General features: G+C 54.5%; 1 protein-coding gene across 5 annotated transcripts in view; it reads right to left on the reverse strand.

Moving 5' to 3' along the window:
* Nucleotides 1-17,270, reverse strand: part of Rnft2 (ring finger protein, transmembrane 2) — a 68,307-nt gene that overhangs the window by 45,983 nt on the left and 5,054 nt on the right. For all 5 annotated transcript variants that reach the window (XM_047562431.1, XM_047562428.1, XM_047562429.1 and 2 more), the window contains exons 4-7: nt 14,582-15,048; nt 12,045-12,121; nt 8,942-9,042; nt 1,151-1,304 (exon numbers count right to left, since the gene is read on the reverse strand). In XM_047562431.1, the coding sequence (XP_047418387.1) occupies nt 1,151-1,304; nt 8,942-9,042; nt 12,045-12,121; nt 14,582-15,048 (799 nt within the window). The remainder of the gene's footprint in view (nt 1-1,150; nt 1,305-8,941; nt 9,043-12,044; nt 12,122-14,581; nt 15,049-17,270) is intronic.

The raw sequence follows: 17,270 nt of genomic DNA on the forward strand, positions 1-17,270 counted from the left end.
GAGTTCCTATGAAGGTCGCACCCTGGAGGGCGGGCGGGGGAGTCAGAGAGGTTGTCACCTGCCCCGGGTCACACAGCAAGAGAGAGGCGTCTAGGGGGTCCGGGGTGTGGCTCTGTCTGAGGGGGATGCTGGGGTGTGACATGGGCCATGCAGCTGCCTGGAGTCAAGCGCTGGGGCCTCCTGGAACCGGCATGAGCTCTGGCAAACGGTAGTGGCCATGACGGGCTGGGGAAGCACAGGCGGCTCAGGCTTCCTCGGCCGGGTCCCTCCCGTGGAGCTGTCTGTCCACATGTGGTCTTGAGCTTCCGGGCGCTGCCTTTGGCCCGGAGCTGTGGCTTCGTCTCCGAACACCTTACCTAGGTCGGTGCCCACTGGGGAGGGAGAAGAGGACTGGGGCGGACCCTGGCTCATGTGCTGGGTCAGCTGTCACTTCCGATGGACGGCCAGTGCCGACCTGCTCTCCGCCAAGCCATGCCTGGGACAAATTCTGAAGTTGCAAGATGGTTGTTCCCATGGAATGGGTTGTTCCTGCCTGTCTGCCTCCGTCCAGGCTCCTTTCTGGTCATCTCAGCGTCACTGGCAGTCACACTGTCCTACGGGTGGCACTTTGCCTGGGTCTCTTCCGTCCTCAGAACTTCCATCTGTTTGCCAAGACCTCTTTGTCCAGTGTGGCCCGAAGGCCCAGGGCCCACTGCAAAGCACCCCTGCTGCCTCCACCCCTCCCATGCCCGTGGCAGACATCACCAATTGATCACAGAGCCCTTCCCTCCTGAACCTCAGCCCCCTCTACAAAACGAGCTCCTGGAAATCGCAGAGTCAACACCTACCGAGGCCACCCTTCCCCGGGAGGAGCAGGACCAGGGCACGCCTATGTGCTTTTTTCTTTTTCCTCCCTCTGGTGAAATTGAGATGAAAATGGCATCAGAGAAACTTCACGTAGAGTAACTTAGGAACCGTACTTAGTGTGCAAGAAGGCGGTGACCACAGCCACCACGCTCAGCATCCAGGAAGGACCCCGGCGGGCAAGAGGGGCCAGCTCAGGCTCTGTTTTGGACAAGCCAACCTCGGCTCTGCTCTCGCCCACTCGTTCCTCCTCTGAAAGGTACCCAGGATCCCCTGCATGAGCCGCGTGGCCGCGGCCAGGACCTACCTTGGACTTGACAGCCAGGATGATCTTGGGCAGGGCCAGGATGAGGCACTTGAGGGCGATGGTGATGTACTTCAGCACGAAGTCTGCGATGCCCACGATCCACAGCAGGTCGAAGAAGTCCAGCGTCTCCAGGTTGGGCTTCAGGAAGATGAGGCTGGGGAGACCCAGAGAGCCAAGACGTTCACCTGGGGCCTGGGCCTCGGCAGCTCTGCCTACGCGACGGGAGCCTCGTAAATGTTACCTACGGAAACAGCGCTGACCACTGTGTCCCGTTCCTGAATCTGCGGCAAACCTGCTGTGTGACCTCAGGTGGGTCTCCTAACTTCTCTGAGCTGCGGTTCCCTTGAGGGTTACATGAGGAGATTGGCTTGGAGCATCATTAAGGTCCCCAAGAGTCTTTACAAAAGTGGGCAAAGGAGGGAAGAGGGAAGTGGGCAAAGAGCCAACCCTGCAGAGGATGCGGGTCCTGGGCGACACTCCTCACCCAGTGCATATTCACTCATTAAATCTCCCTCTCCCGCGAGCATGGCTTCTCTGTGTAAGTGAGGACTGGGGTTTGGAGACGTGAGTCTGCCACTCCAACACGAGGGTGTTGGCATCAGACAGACCAGAACCTGAATTCTGGCTCCTCCATTCGCTGGACCCGGGTCAGTCCAGTTTTCTCTGCAAGCCTCGGGGTTCTCATTAACACAGTGGGAACCCCACCCTCCCTGACAGTGTTACAGCAGCTCGATGAGGTCACGGACGTACCACAGACCCTGCCAGGCCGCGGTGGCAACGGTAGCAGCAATTCCAGGAGGCAGTGTGCTTACCCCACCCCCCCGCAGATGAGGAAGCAGGCGCAGAGCGGTAACCGGGCACAAGGCGTTATAGGTACTAAGGGGCGGAGGCGGGTCAGAGCGGCTCCCGGGGTAACGCTCTCCCCGTCCTGAGTGTGCAGCTGAGCTCCCCGGCACCTGCAAACCCATTTTACCTGTCGGTGGCCAGGCACCTTAGACCTCACGCTCCAGGTCTGCACTTCACTCTTTGGAGACACACAACGAGCAGTTTGCAAACTGGCAGTGAGCGGTCCACGGACCACACTCTGAGTAGCTCCGCTCTCACCAGCCGAGGATGAAGGTGTGAGTCATAATGATAGGAACGTGGTAAGAAGGCCTTGACCGCTCACCTCCTCCGGGCCTGCTCTGTGCACTGCGTTCCACCTCCCTGTGACTACGAAGCGGGCACTGAGATGAGCCCATCCTAAGCGAGGACACTGGGCCCTAGGAGGGGGAGCCACCGGCTGGCGGTGTCTCAGATAGAATGCGGAGCTGGGGGGAACCCGCGCCTCTCCTTCCTTCCCCTGGGTTAGAGGCTCGAGCAGAGGCCAGGACGGGTCCTGTCTTGTCTCCGAAATATTTTGCTGGTCTGGCAGAAAAGGGTGAGGATGGAGGGCTCTTTTTCCAAGTGTCCTAGGAACAGATCCACCTGGCTCTTCCTGTTCTCTTTAAGCATCTAGAGCAGGAAAAAAAATCCAAGAGGACCCTCTACTGGGGCAACAGACACGGGCAGTGGTGTCCACATCCCAGCGGGTCTCCGCGGGACCCCTCACCTCCAAGTTCAAGTGGACATCCACGCTGTAACACAGGAAGAGGGCTGGGGCCCTGCACACCCCTCCTTCCTGGGGACCCCCAAACTGCTGGCTGATTGCTTCACTCTGCCAAGTCTTTTTTTTTTTTTTTTAAATATTTTTATTAGTTGTTGATGGACTTTTAATTAATTTATTCATATGTGGTGCTGAGGATGGAACCCAGTGCCTCACACAAGCCAGGCAAGCGCTCTACCACTGAGCCACCCCAGCCCCTGCCAAAACTTGTATGTTTCTCTGACCGCAGGAGAACACGCATCAGCCTCAAGCGTTCCGTCTTATCCCGAAGCCACCAGTTGGTGTTCGACTCACCTATCTGGGTTTTATTCCGTCATCTTGGTGCTTTGCCTGTTTCGGCTTTGGGTGGCGGTGGTGGGGGAGAGGAGAGGTGCATTTTCCCACAGACTGATGGTTAAGTTCGCTTATTTTTAAAATGCTCTATGAACTTTAACGGGCTGACAGATTTATGGTCAGTTTTGCTCATTAGACACCATTGGTAATTACAGTGATTAATCCTAAATAATATGACATGATTATATGTCAACTATTTTATAGTTCACCCAGGTCTTTCATGTATTCTATGACGCTGGGCCTGGTTCTGTAGCCTGCTCAGGAGGATCAGGCAAGAACTAACTGGCCCTGGTTTCTCGGGTGTGGAGATGTTGTATTACTTGCCAAAGGGCATGAAGCTGGCAAGCAGCAGAATTAAGGTCCTGAAGGTCGTTCACCCTGGGATGATTCAAGGTCACTGCTAAGGGCTGACTCTGGGGCTGGGCTCCTAAGGAAGGTGCTATGATCTGGATGTGGTTTGTGCCCCAAAGGTTCATGTGTTGGGGACTTGGTGCTCATTGTGCTGAGACAGGTGGTGGGGCTTTTAAAAGGCGGGGCTTAGTGGGAGGCCACTATGGTTCCGTCCTCTGTTTTTAGCTTCTGGTCTGAGGCCATCTGCCTCCAGATCCTCACCAGAACCAAGCCAATGTCAGTGCCTTGCCTTTGAACTTATAGAACTATGAGTTAGATAAACCTCATCTTCTCATAAAGTACCCAACCTTGAGCATTTTGTTATAGTAACAGATAACCAGCCTCTTCCTTCTGGATCTAAAGCCTCGGTTTCCTCACCTGTTTAGTGAGGACAGTGTTACCCTGCTGGGTCACTGGGAGGGCTAAATAAGATGATGACTGTTGGCAGCACTTACAAGCACACTGAAGATGGGTGGCATCCAAAAGGACCAGGACTCAGCTCTGTTGCTTTCCTTTTAAGCCTCTCTCTCTCTCTTTCTCTCTGTGCTGCCAGTTTGACTCAGCCCTGGTTTGATGGGGCCACAGAGGTCTGAGCCCGGGCATATGATCATGCCCAGAAAATGGCATGAGCGGGAAACTCCTCCAAGCTTCTGGGAAACTCCACCTCCTCTCTGCGCCACCAGGACCTTGACCTTCAGGACCATGTGACTAAGGCAGGGTGTGAGATGTGTGCTGATGTCTTGGGATGAACTCCAAAGACTGCTCTTCTGGGGCGGCCTCAGAGTGTCCGAGCTACTGACTCCTCAAAGTCCATTTTCAAAACGGGGACGTGGTCTGAAGCCCGACTCGTTTCAGCCCTGTGTCTACACAGGCCCGCCTCCACCTCCAGGAGACAGTCTGCCCGCAGGCCTGGCGGCCCTCACGCTTCCCACACGGGCGGTAACGTTCTGGTAACCTTCTCTTAACGAGTTCCAAACACTGTATCTAAAACGAAGAGGTACGTTCCACTGACGGGTTGTTCTTTATTCTTAATTCTTTGTTGTTAGAATACCTGTTCTTATAAGGGATACAGGTGGGAGATGATCATTTTTTTTTCCTAACTGGAAAACACACCATCAAATCTGCCCCCTTGACCACTGTTAGGTGTACAGTTCCACAGCGTTAAGGATGCTCACACTGTTTACCACGACCCAGCTCCAGAGCGCTGCATTCTGCAGAACCTGAACCCACATTCATCAGACAACAGCTCCCTCGGAAACCACCTTGTTACTTTCCGTATGAATTTAACTACTGTAAGTACCACGCGTAAGTAGAATCCTGCAGTGTGTGTATGTGTGTGTGGGGGGTTGTGACTGGCTTATTCCAATTTACAAACTATCCTCAAGGTTCATCCACATTGTCGCCTGTGTCTGAATTTCCATTCTTTTCTTTTTCAAGACTGAATAATATTCCATTGCATGGAGAGAGCACATTCTGTTCATTCACCTACTAGTGAACCCTTGGGTTGCTTCTACCTTTTGGATTTTATGTGATCATTTTGAAATGTGGTTTTTTTTTTTTTTTTTTTTTTGCGGTGCTGGGGATTGAACCCAGGGCCTTGTGCTTGCAAGGCAAGCACTCTACCAACTGAGCTATCTCCCCAGCCCCTTGAAATGTGTTTTTACTTGCAAAAAAGCAAGCTGCTGTCTTCGTGGTGGACTCCTGAATTTTGGTTGGGAGATGCCTCACTGGTTTGGCATTCTCCAGGTTCATAAAATTTTGCGTGTGGTGCAGACCTGTGGTTCGGCTCACCCTTGGATCCTTCCACAAATAGTCCTCAGATTCTGCAAAGTCACATCTGGGGCATCTGAGCATGTGACCCTCCATTCTAAGATGGGGTCACCACTGCCACCCTCAAGGAAACCATTGGTCCTCAGTGGACTTTGTGACCTGGTCCTTCTGGCCGCAGATGCTTGGGCAGGGCCAGACCCCTGGCCCACGACAAGCCAATCAGGGGCTCGTCTCTTTCTTGAATGTTGAAGGAGAAATAGAAACTGCCAGTGAGCGGCTCAGTCCTGACAGGAGCCAACGTGGAAACGAATGTCCGCGACTTCCAGCTGACGGGTTCCAGAGATTTCTCAGGTTCCTGCCGGCTCGGGCCTGGTTGTTCAGATTCTTAGGACTGAGGGAGCTCCTCGCGCCCCTCGCTGGAGCAAAGCCTGATGTGCTAACATCCCAAAGGGCTCGAGTTGACAACTTTCCTCAGACCAGGGCCGAGCATCCCTAATGCCCAGGCCTGAAATCTGAAATGCTTCAAAATTCGAGGCTTTCTGAGCAACCTGACTCGGGAGCGCTTTGGATTTCGGATGATTTTCAGATGGGGAGTGCTCAGTGGGCAAGGTCTACACCCAAATCTTTAAAACTCCAACCTGAAACACTCTGTCCCAAGCTTTTTGGAGAGGGGGGGGTCCTCTGTATAGTCCTCAGTATGGGCACCGGGCGCACGGAGAGGCGACGTGCAGATTTAAAGTGAAATGGTGCTAAATGAAAGCGCAAGTGTCACCCAGTGGCATGTTCTGGATGTCACCTCCTCTAACAGGTGCACACACACCTGCAGAGAAACACGTTAACACGGCTGCAGTTGGGCGACAGGAATAGAGGCCATTTTGGCCTGTTTTTAAAATATGTTTTCTTTCTAACATTTCACTGCTTAAAATAAATTACCTTCAAAATCAGAAAAATAAATTACTTGAAAAAAATCTGACGGGCTGGGTATATAGCTCAGTTGGTAGAGTGCTTGCCTTGTAAGAACAAGGCCCTGGGTTCGATCCTCAGCACCCCTTAAAAAAAAAAAAAAAATCTGAGCTGGGCGTGATGGCGCACACCTGTAATCCCAACTATCAGCAGGAGGACCACCAGTTTGAGGCCTGCCTGGACCACTTAGCGATACCCTGTCTCAAAATAAAAAATAGAAGGCCAGGTGTGGTGGCGCACGCCTGTCATTCCAGCGGCTTGGGAGGCTGAGGCAGGAGGATCACGAGTTCAAAGCCAGCCTCCGCAACTTAGTGTAGCGAGGCCCTAAGCAACTCAGCGAGATCCTGTCTCTAAATAAAATATAAAAAGGGCTGGGGATGTTCCTCAGCGGTTAGTGCCCCTGGATTCAATCCCTGGTACCAAAATAAATAAATAAATAGATAGATAAATAAATGGGACTGGAGGAGTAGCTCAGTGGTGGAGCACTTGCCTAGCACGTGCAAAGTCCTGGGTTCAATCCCTAGTGGTGCAAAATAAATTAATAAAAAAGAGTTTCTCATTTACTTATTTGACAAAAATCAGTGATACTACAGCTATGGCGTAAGCACTGTAGAGCACCCGGGAAAGTGCTTCACCACAGGAAGCAGGCGGCTGGCCAGCAGCCCTGTGAACGCTCAGGAGTAAGTTAGGACGGTGACACATGCACTCCTGGGAGGGAGGTGCTACAGGGCTGGGAAGCCCACTCGGCAGAGCACATCCAGAGGCTTGGCTGCCCAGGTGACGGGACATTTTAAGGCAGCTGATGCTAGATCAGGGCCCGGGGTCCATTCCATTTCTTTGGCTCAGCCTCCCACCTGCCACCATGTTGTGCAGGACTCTGAGGCAAAAAGTCACAGGAGAACAGAGTTCCCAGGTCACGCGACATGTGTTTGGGGCAGGGGACCCTTGTTCCTGTCCAGACCAAACCAGACAGGATAGATACTTTTACCTCTTATTAAAAAAAGCACTGCTATTATTATAAAAAAGTCTGTCCATTACAAAAATACTGCAAGATATAGACAATGCTAAAGAAAAAAGTAATATTACCACAGATCTAACATCTGGAGGGTCACTGCTAATCTTTTAGGTCAGGAGTTCAGACACGTTTCCTATAAAAGGACAGATATGGAGCCACGTATGCCCACCTGTCATCCCAGCTACGCAGGAGGCTGAGGCAGGAGGGTCTCAAGTTCAAGGCCAGCCTGGGCAACTTAGTGAGAGCCTGTTTTAAAATAAAATATACAGGGCGAGGGGTGTAGCCTAGCATGTCAAGGGCCCTGGGTTCAATTCCCCAGCACCATTGGGAAAAAAAAAAAGATTTTAGATATTTTCAGTTTTGTCTGCCATATGGTCTTTGTTCCAGTTAATTCGACTCCGTCAGCCAAAAGCACTTGAAGATCACGTGTAAATGCATGAATGGATGGGTGCAGCTGGGTTCCATGATGTGTTATTAATTAAAATATGTGGATGGCTGTAGTTTGCCCACCCTCCTTTCAGCACGTATCTCTAGATTTTTTAAAACATGTATATGTAAGTACAATAAAATACCTTTAAAAACTGTTACAGTCACAGAGCAGAAAAAAATAAAAAAATACAAAAGGCTAAACTGTTCTAACCAAATTTCCAGAGCTCGCCCTACAGGCAATGCGGCATTGAGTGTCTTGTGGGTCTTTCTGGAAACATTCCAGACCTGCACTATGGTGCAGGTGCCCACCGACCATCCCGAGCACCAGAAATGTGGTCAGTGGGTACAAACATCAGCTGTACGTGTAAAATGCCAGGTTACAGAGACTCAGTGCAGGCCAGGTGGGCACACCTGTCATCCCAGTGACCCCGGAGGCTGAGGCAGGAGGATGGCAAGTTCAAAGCCAGCCTCAGCAAAGTGAGGCACTCAGCAACTCAGTGAGACCCTGTCTCTCAATAAGACACACAATAGGGCTGGGGATGTGGCTCAGTGGCCGAGTAGGTTCGATCCCTGGTACTCAAAACACAATCCCCACAAAAAAAAAAAAGTAACATATTTTACATTTTAAATAGAATGTGAAATATGTTAAAGAGTTTTTATATTGATTGCATGTTGAAACGACCGTATTTCCGATACTGGGTTGCCCCTCAGTGTCCATGAGGGATTGGTTCCAGGATCTTCCACTGATACTCAAATCCAAGCAGCTCAGAAACGGCACCTATTTGTCTATAACCCATCACATCCTCCTGTGGGCTTAAACCCTCTCTAGAGGACTAATGATCCCCATGCAATGTGAAGGCTGTGTAGACAGTGCTGTCCTGCATCGGTCAGGGAATCAGGGCAAGAAGCAAGGTCTGCACATGTTTGGTGCAGATGCAGTTAGTTTTTTCTGACAATTTCCCACCTGCGGTTGGCTGAATCCACAGACACGGAGGCCGACTGTAGTGGGTTAAATAAAATCTATTAGGAAAGTGAGTTCCACCTGCCTCTTAACAATCGGGACACGTAAGACCCTGTGCGTGGCAGGGGCTGCCTTTCTACTCGCCTACCGCGGCGTCCGTGTGTAACAACAGACCGGAACCCGAGAGCCGTGGCGTGACACGGCGGGTGCGTCCTTCTCAAGCGCAGGGAGGTGTGCGCCCAGCCCAGCCCAGCCCCCGCCCTTCCACGGGAAGGCCCCGCTCACCTGTTGTACAGCTGCTGGGAGCTGAATGTGTACAGCACGTAGAGCGTGTTCCCTGCCAGGAAGGCCAAGATCCACAGGATGACCAGCACTGACCTCTTCTCCTGCAGACAAAGCGAGAGATCTGTGGGGACGCTGCAATGACGAAGGCGCACACGGCGGGACATTCTGGAATGTTCCCTGAGGAGTGGAAACTTCGCTGTCTCAGTTTGGGAGGAGGCAGGGCGGTTGGTAAAGGGCGGGGTGCCAGCATTGTCCCAGCTCCCTGGGACCCAAAGGGTGGTCACGGAGAAGGGGTCAGAGTAGTGGACACCTGCTTGAAGAACCAGCTGAAAAGGGGAGGAGCGTGCGGCAGAGACCCCGGAGCCAGATGGCCGGGGTGCAAGTCTGTGGTCTGCTACCTGGGAGCGGACTGTTATGTCCAGACATAAAGTGTCCCCCAGATTCAGGCACAGGAAACACGAGAGACGGTGCAGGAACGTCCGGAGGTGAAGTGGTTCGTTTAGGAGGGCCAGACGGCTAGCTGGCTACCGCTGGGTTAATGACGTGGATGACCACTGGCTGCAGGAAGCAGGTCACTGGGGTGCCCTTGGAGACTGCGCTCTGTCTCTCTCTGCGTCCCCGCTGCCCTGGGCTGACAGCTCTCCTCTGTCCCAGGCCTCAGCCCAGAGCAAGGAGCTGGCCGACCACAGACTGAACCTGTGGGACCGTGAGCCCAAAGTCAGGGTTCCCTCCTCTAGGTCGCTCTGGCCGGTGCTGCGGTCACAGCAACGAGAAGCTGCCTCAAACCCTGACTCGGGGCGAGCTGCTGGCCCGCCGCGCCTCCCTTCCCCGCCGCTCAGGAGCACACTGAGCACCTGCCTGGAAGTCACACGCGGGCTCCAGGAGCACCTGGCGAGCAGCCTCCGGTCACCCAGGAGGGAGGAACCGGGCACAGGGAGGTTAAGGAACGGTGCTGGAGGGCGCGCGTCTCAAGCCGGGGTCACCGTCTGAAGAGGGTGGTGCGGGTAGGGGGGCAGTCACACCTCTCGGGTGAACATTCGCTCTGGGCTGGACTCGTGGTCTGGCTCACGAAAAGGCAGGACCGCTTTCCAAGACCCCACAGCAGTGGGTTTGGGTCTGGATGCCGGAAGCTTCTGCTCTCACTTGTCCGCATGGACCTCTGGGCTGCGTTCCTGGCCAGGCCGCGCGGCTAGCGTGAGGTTCACTCCCCAAGCCAGGCGGTCCTGTGGGAGCCTCAGGAGGAGCTGGGAACCGTCTGGGTTCGCAGTTTCCCAGCAGCCTGTGGGCCCTGGGAGACGCGGGCAGACCCCTCTGCTCCGATTCTTCCTGGCAGGGAGGCTGCATTGCTGGAACAGGATGAGGTCACTGCTTTCCCAGCGTCACCGTCCCTGCGGTTTCGGTAAATGCTCGACACGCGCCGTCTCCAGACAGCCCAGCGCACGTGTCCAGAGTGGACCCCACAAGTGCATCTCCATCCACCCATTATTCCAGGAGCGGTCAAGGTTAACGGCTTCAGAAACCACCTCCAACCCACCGACTCCTGCCTCTGCCGTTAATCCACTCAGCGGCCCCTTTTTCCTCAATAAATAATAGATCCCGGTTTCATTCTCTGTAAATCTAAACCCAAGATGGAACAGGAGGAGGACTCAGCAAGGCCCTGGGAAAACAGTGCACAGGACGGGGAGGGTCCCCAGTAACGAGCTGAGATCTAAGTGCACCGAGAGTCACGCCCACGGGCAAAACCTCACTTGGGTCTTCACGGGGCTCGGGACCCCCGGAGGTTTGTCCATGGACCCAGACATCCTCTCAGCCCCTAAAATTCAGGTCAAGGCATCACTGGGATGTGGCTTGCATGAAGATGAGACAAAAGGTCAAGAAGGACCTCTGGTTACCCCTAGCCCTGGACTTCAATGTGCGCATGCACAAATGGAGTTGGAGCTGCCCTCCAGGCTACGAGGATGTCCAAGTGCTTTGTTGAAAGCAAAAGACGCCATGGAAGGGTCAGAGAAGATGGCAATGGTCATGGCATTGCCTGACACACGTTTTACAAAACAGCTCAACTCAGTGCTTCCTGTGTGCCTGGGCTGAACGTCTGTGCAGTATCTCATTTAACCCTTCGACAGATCTGGGAATCGGTGTGAACAGAGGTGCTCCTCAGGTCACCACGGGGCTCGGTCCTGACAGACCCACTGGAGCCGAAAACACCACTGAGCCAAAACGCACTGACTACACCCAGGCTGCCCAGCGCCGTGCTCACTGTCTGGGCGCCGAGTCGGTGCTTCCCCTGCGCCTGCACGGCTGACGGGGAGCCGAGGCTTGCTGGAGCGGCCCAGGGGCACAGAAGGACCACACCGAATATCCCGAGCCCAGAAAAAGGCCAAAGTCGAAATTTGAAGTCAGCTTCTAACGGAAGCATGTTGCTTCCTCACTGTGGTAAAGAGGAAAGATCATGAAGTCAGACTATGGAAAGTCGGGGACCATCTAAGCCCTTATCTAGAGGTGAAGCCCCAGGCTGAGATCACGTGCAGCACCTGTCTGCAGGTGGGTGAAGGAGCTGGATTTGAACCTGGAATGAGCACAGGTCTGGGCTCAACTGCCTGGGTTCAAATCCTAATTCCCACTTGCCCTTGCTGTGTGACCTTAGGCAAGGATCTTAGTGTCTCTGAGTCACTGTTTCCTCACTGGGAAAATGAGATAAGAATGATTTTTTTCTCCTTAGTAGGTCACAGGGAGAAGGCTGGCGCGCATGGGATCTGCCCTTGGTGGCAGGCAGATACCCTCCCGTGGAGGGCCACTAACCCCTGGCAGCTGTGAATGAAGCAGGGGACCAGGGAGCTGACGTTGCCCGCTGGGCCTTGGGCGGGAACAGTCTCCTGGATCATCCAGGTGGGCCCGGGGTGACCAGAGCAACCGCAGGGACCTCGTGAGTGGAGCGGAAGACAGAGGAGGGGGGTCAGAGGGGGACTCTGGAGTCAAGGGCAGGAGGCTGCAGAGGAGCCCAATCCGTGGGCGCCTGGACGGGCCAGGTGACCAGCGGTCCTCAGCCGCGAGGGGTGCGGGCATCGCGACCTCAGCCTCAGGAGGCTGACCGCGGGCCACTCACCTTCAGGGAGACCTGTTCGCGGAGCGTGGAGTTGGCGTAGGCGAAGGTGCTGGCCATCCCGATGCACACGGCGATGCCTGCAGGACAGAGGCCCACCCGCCGCTCAGTCCCACGGGCCTGGCCCAGGGCCGAGGGCCACGTCAGAAAAAGACCCGCCCCTCAGCTGGCAGGCCAACCACAGAGGGAGAGAAAGCCCACAACGGGGCGACCAGGGAGCCTGGAGCCACCGTGCCTCGGAGAGGACCCGGCCACGGGAGGATTCCATGCAGCGCTGGGTCCGGAGTCTGGCGCGGCCAGAACTGCCATCCTAGCCCTGCCACCTGGACTGTGTGAGCCTGGGCAAGTCACTGCACCTCTCTGAGCCCCAGTTCCTTCACCTGCGAAGCGGACAATCACAACAGCACGCGTCTCGGCTTAAAGAAGCTCATCTCCAGCAGTTGGGAGATGGCACCTCGGATTCTCTCTGCTGTCACGACCCACCTGAGGCGTGTTGTTTGTAACAGAAGATCCACTGACAAAGGCCAGATCACAAGGAATTAAAGGAACGCTGAAGGGGAAACATTTTCAGCTAAGAGGCAACCGTGACCCAGGCAGACGGGAGATCGGGTTGAGTTGAACTCCACAGCCCACTGAGTTGCCACTGTGCCAAGCCACCGTCTTGGGATGCTCCCTACGTGATGACGTCACGTCCTCCTTATTTGAGGACAGAATTCCGCTTCACACTCAGGTGTGGGGTTCACTATGTTTTTGATAGCCTGTGAACCCCGGGCGTTTCTCCACGATCCTCTGTAAAAGGGGTTGTTTTCCACTGGAAACATATAAGAATAGTAACCCTGTCGTTCTTTTTCTCAAATTTCCTTTTTGATTAAAAACAAAACAAAAACAAAATACACCCACCTACTGGACAAGACCATAAACATAAGGAGAAAGCTTAGTTGTGAGTCTGCCAGAATTCGGGGGTGACTTTTTTTTCCGGGGGGTATCAGGGACTGAACCTGCTGAGCCACATCTCCAGACCTTTTATGTATCTTATTTAGAGACAGGGTCTCACTGAGTTGCTTAGGGTCTCACTAAGTCGCAGAGGCTAGCTTCGAACTCCCGATCCTCCTGCCTCAGCCTCCCGAGCTACTGGGATAATAGACGTGCCCACCGTGCCCGGCTTCAACGTAACTTTTGGGGAACATGCTGGCTCCTGAGAACAAATAGGGAAGGGCGGATAGGGTGGCATCCTAGCGAGGAAGGTGGCTCCATGTGAGCAGGTCAGACTCACCAAAGAGGAGAAAACAGGAAACACAAGATGGCCTAGGCACCTCATTTTTCTGCACAGGAAGAGCTAGTGATTCCTACCGTCCATTTTATGACAGGGTTAAATAATTGTCTACAAATGCTGCAGGGCAGAGCCACATCATGATCTGATAAAATAAGTAACAGTACACCCGCTGCGTAGAGACCACTTCTTGACTGCTGAGGGTGTCCCAGCAGGCTAGGTGTCTGTGAACGCTTCTCTTACTTCCTAACTCTGATGACAGTAGGGAGTGTTTATTGAGCACTTGCTATGTGCTAGGTTCTACACTAATGTTCCTTAGTAAGGAATAAGATTGAGATAATGGTGCCAGGCACAGTTCTAAGAACTTTCTGCACCTTCACTTGAATGCAGTCTCGCTGTTCCTATGAAGTTCAGGGGTCCCCTGTATCACCTGGAATGGCTCTAGGACCCTGTGGATGCTCAAGTCCCTTATATAAAACGCACAGTATTTACATGGAACCTACACACATCCTCAGGACTCTTCAAATCGTCTCTAGATGACTCAGAATGCCTGAAACCATGTAAATGCCGTGGAAATAATCATGACTGTGTATTTCTGAGGGAATAATGACGTGAAGAAAAGTCTGTACACGTTTTGTACACAAGCAAATTTTTCTGTGAAGAGTTTCCAATGGCGGCTGGTTGAATTCATGGATGCAGAACCTGTAGATAATGGAGGGACTGCGTATGCTGTCTTTTTTTTTTTTATGGTAGCAGGGATTGAACCCAGGGCCGCTTAACCACTGAGCCACATCTCCAGCCCTTTTTATTTTTTATTTTGAGACAGGGTCTTGCTAAGTTGCCGAGGCTGACTGACCCCAAGGTCCTACCGCCTCAGCCTCCCGAGCTGCTGGGATGACAGCCGCTCGCAGGACTATAAATGCCATCTTAAGTCCTGTTTTACAGATGACAAAACTGTGGCCCAGAGACATCAAAGAACACACTGCCAGGAAGGGGCCGGGTGGGGTTCATCTCCCAGAAGTCCGAGCTCTTCCTTCCCACCACCCTGACAGATGAGGACGTGCCTATTTGCACCCTTATCTGAGGCAACTAAGGGTCAGAGATGCCAAGTGACTTGCCCACGGTCACACAGCGAGTCAGCTAGAACCTGAACCCAGGAGTGACTCGGAATCCCCGCCCTCGGCACTTTGGGTCACCACGGCCTCATGCTGGATGAAGAGCCCACCCCAGAGCTGCAGCCCAGGGGGTGACACCGCGTCCCGGGACTCACCAAGCTTATGCTGGAAGCACACCTTGGCCAGGAGGATCAGGATGAAGGGCAGCCCTTTCTGCAGCCAGCAGACCACGGCCTTCAGCTCGGACAGGGCGGGCGCGGGCGTGCCCGGCGGCTCGTCGCCGCCCTCCTCGCCGTGCCCGCGGTGGTCGCCGCCCACGTGCTGCAGCAGGGAGCCCCCGCGGTGGCCGGCGTGGTGGAAGTGGTGGTGCGGCGGCCGGTGGTGGTAGGCGCCTCCCTCGCCGCCGCGGCCGCCGTCCTCCCTGGAGGCCGGCATCGGGATGAGGACGTCCCCGCCGCCCGCCGAGGGCCCCAGCACCAGGCCGGCCGGGAAGGGGCTGGCGGGGAGGCTGCCGGCCAGGCCGGAGAAGAGCGCGGGCGGGGAGGCCGGCTCGGCCTTCAGGCTCTCGAACACGCCGCCCTCATCCACGCTGGCCTCGGGGCTGAGCGCCTGGCTGCGGTTTCTGCGCGACAAAGGGCTGAGGTCTGAGTCTGGCCCGCAGGTCCCTGAGGTCCCGCTGGAGCGGGATCCCGCGAGCTAGGCGGGAGGCAGCCCGACCGCGGGCGCAGAGGCCGGCCCCGGGGGGCCAGCGGGGGCAGCCCCACTGCTGGCTTTGTAAGAGGGACAGCCCAGAAGGCACATGCCAGCGATGCTGTGGACCAACGGTGTCCTCCCTGCCGTTCAATGAGGTCGTTAGGGTGGTGTCCTTGGAAGAAGAGGAGTTTAACAAACTTGGGAAGAAATGAACCCCGTGCACCCTTGACCTTGACCTTCCAGCCTCCAGCACCCTCAGAAATCTCCACTGTTGAATCCACCTGTGGCCCCCTGGGCACATCCAAGCAAGTGAATGCAAAAAGTAACAGTAGCAGGGTCAAAACCTGCACGGCACGCCTCCCCGTCAAAGGTTTCCTAAACGTGTGACACTGATCCACTCATGAAATCCCCGCGACCCTGGAATTAGGTGCTGATAACACCCCATTCTACAGGCAAGGAAACTGAGGCACACATGGAGTCACCTGTCCAGTCACAGGGCTGGTAAGTGACAGGGCAGGGGATTCGGTCCCAGGCTGGAGCCCGTTTTCTTAGCCGTTCTGCTTCACTGAAGAGCGAGCTCAGAACTCCATGAGTCTAGACCAACCGGAGTTTTCCAGAAGGGCCAGCCTTGGACGGCTGGTATTTGGTGGGCGGCAGTCAGTCATGGGAAGACAACTCGGTAGATGGCCCCCCTCTGACCCCAGACCCCACTGCCGTGTTAAGTGCTCAGTGCAGGGAGACTTTCTCTAGCCCCTGTGGAGACCTCCAGGGACAAATTTCCTTTTCTAGTGCCAAGCACAGGTTTCTCGGGTTGGAATGAGGCAAAGGATTTGGTGGCTTTTGGGAGCCACTGCTGAGGAGCAGAGAGCGCAGAGCGACCCCTGCAGGAACGGGGAAGAAGTGACAGCAGCTTCCCGTGACATTGCGCCCTGGCGTTCTGGAGGCTTCCCTTCTCTGGGGCTCACTATGTGACCTCAAGGCTACACCACAGTCAGGAGGTGACTGGGTCTGCTCGATGTGCATGTGCCGGGGAGGAAGAGGCGGGCAGAGAGCCGCCCCACCCCTCTCCCTGGGACGTCCCTGAAGTAGGTGTGGCAGGCTCCTCAGCAGACCCGGAGTGTCTCCAGATACCTCAGGAGCTGCATAAAGCAAGGGCTGAGGTCATTCACCTCTGGACCTCCTGACCCAGGGCACACAGTAGGTGCTTAACAAATGTATGCAAGATATCATCCAGTCCTGCCACAGCCATAGAAGGGAGGCTATGGGGGAGATCGAGCGCTGCTCACACTTGACCTTGTGTCGATTTTCCACTCATTCCACATACATCTGATTATTTCACCATCCCACAAAAGCCATCTAAAGGCTCCTCGGTTTATGCTTCGCAGTCTCAGATCAATCCTGAAGATAGTACTAACTGCATTCCCATTTCACAGACACAGAAAGAAAGGCTGAGAGGGGACTTGCGGATGCCCTGGACCGCCTGGGCTCAGGCTCCGAGGTCGTGACTCCCCCTTTACTCACTACTCAGGGGCTTCCTGCCGAGATCACCACCCACCCCACCCCATCCAGGCTGCCAACGCTTATCCATGAGATTCCCGCTGAAATCTCTCTTCCTTGGTGGAGCCTCCCCTGCCTCCTGGAAAATGTCTGCACCTGCTTCTGGTTCTCATGCCCACAACCTCCCCTGCCCGGGACTGATCAGTCAGCAATGTATCGTGTATCCTTCCTGGAGACCTGTGGCTCTCAATCCCTGCTGCCCATTATAATGACTGGGGAGACCTTTTGCTAAATAAAGGTACCCCGGCCCCACTGCAGGCTAATTCAATCAGAATTTTAGGGGGAAGGTAGGCCCAGCACCTCAAGTTCTGGAGTCACCCCGTGTTAACTAGCATGCTGTCAGCACTCTGAACAAGCACTTTAAACTGGGCACGCTCTGTAGGGTCAGAGACCAGAACCTTTGCTCCCTGTGCTTCTCTACCGCATGTCCCATGCGCGTCTGGCACACAGAATATGCTCAATAAATAAATGCTGCTTTAAAAAAATGAATGGCTGGGTGCTAAGGCACATGCCTGTAATTCCAGCAACAGTGGAGGCTGAGGCAGGAGGATCAGAAGTTGGAGGCCAGTTTCAGCAACTTTGGGAGGCCCTACT

Source organism: Sciurus carolinensis, chromosome 8, assembly GCF_902686445.1.
Source record: "Sciurus carolinensis chromosome 8, mSciCar1.2, whole genome shotgun sequence".
In the NCBI taxonomy this organism is placed as follows: Eukaryota; Metazoa; Chordata; class Mammalia; order Rodentia; family Sciuridae; genus Sciurus; species Sciurus carolinensis.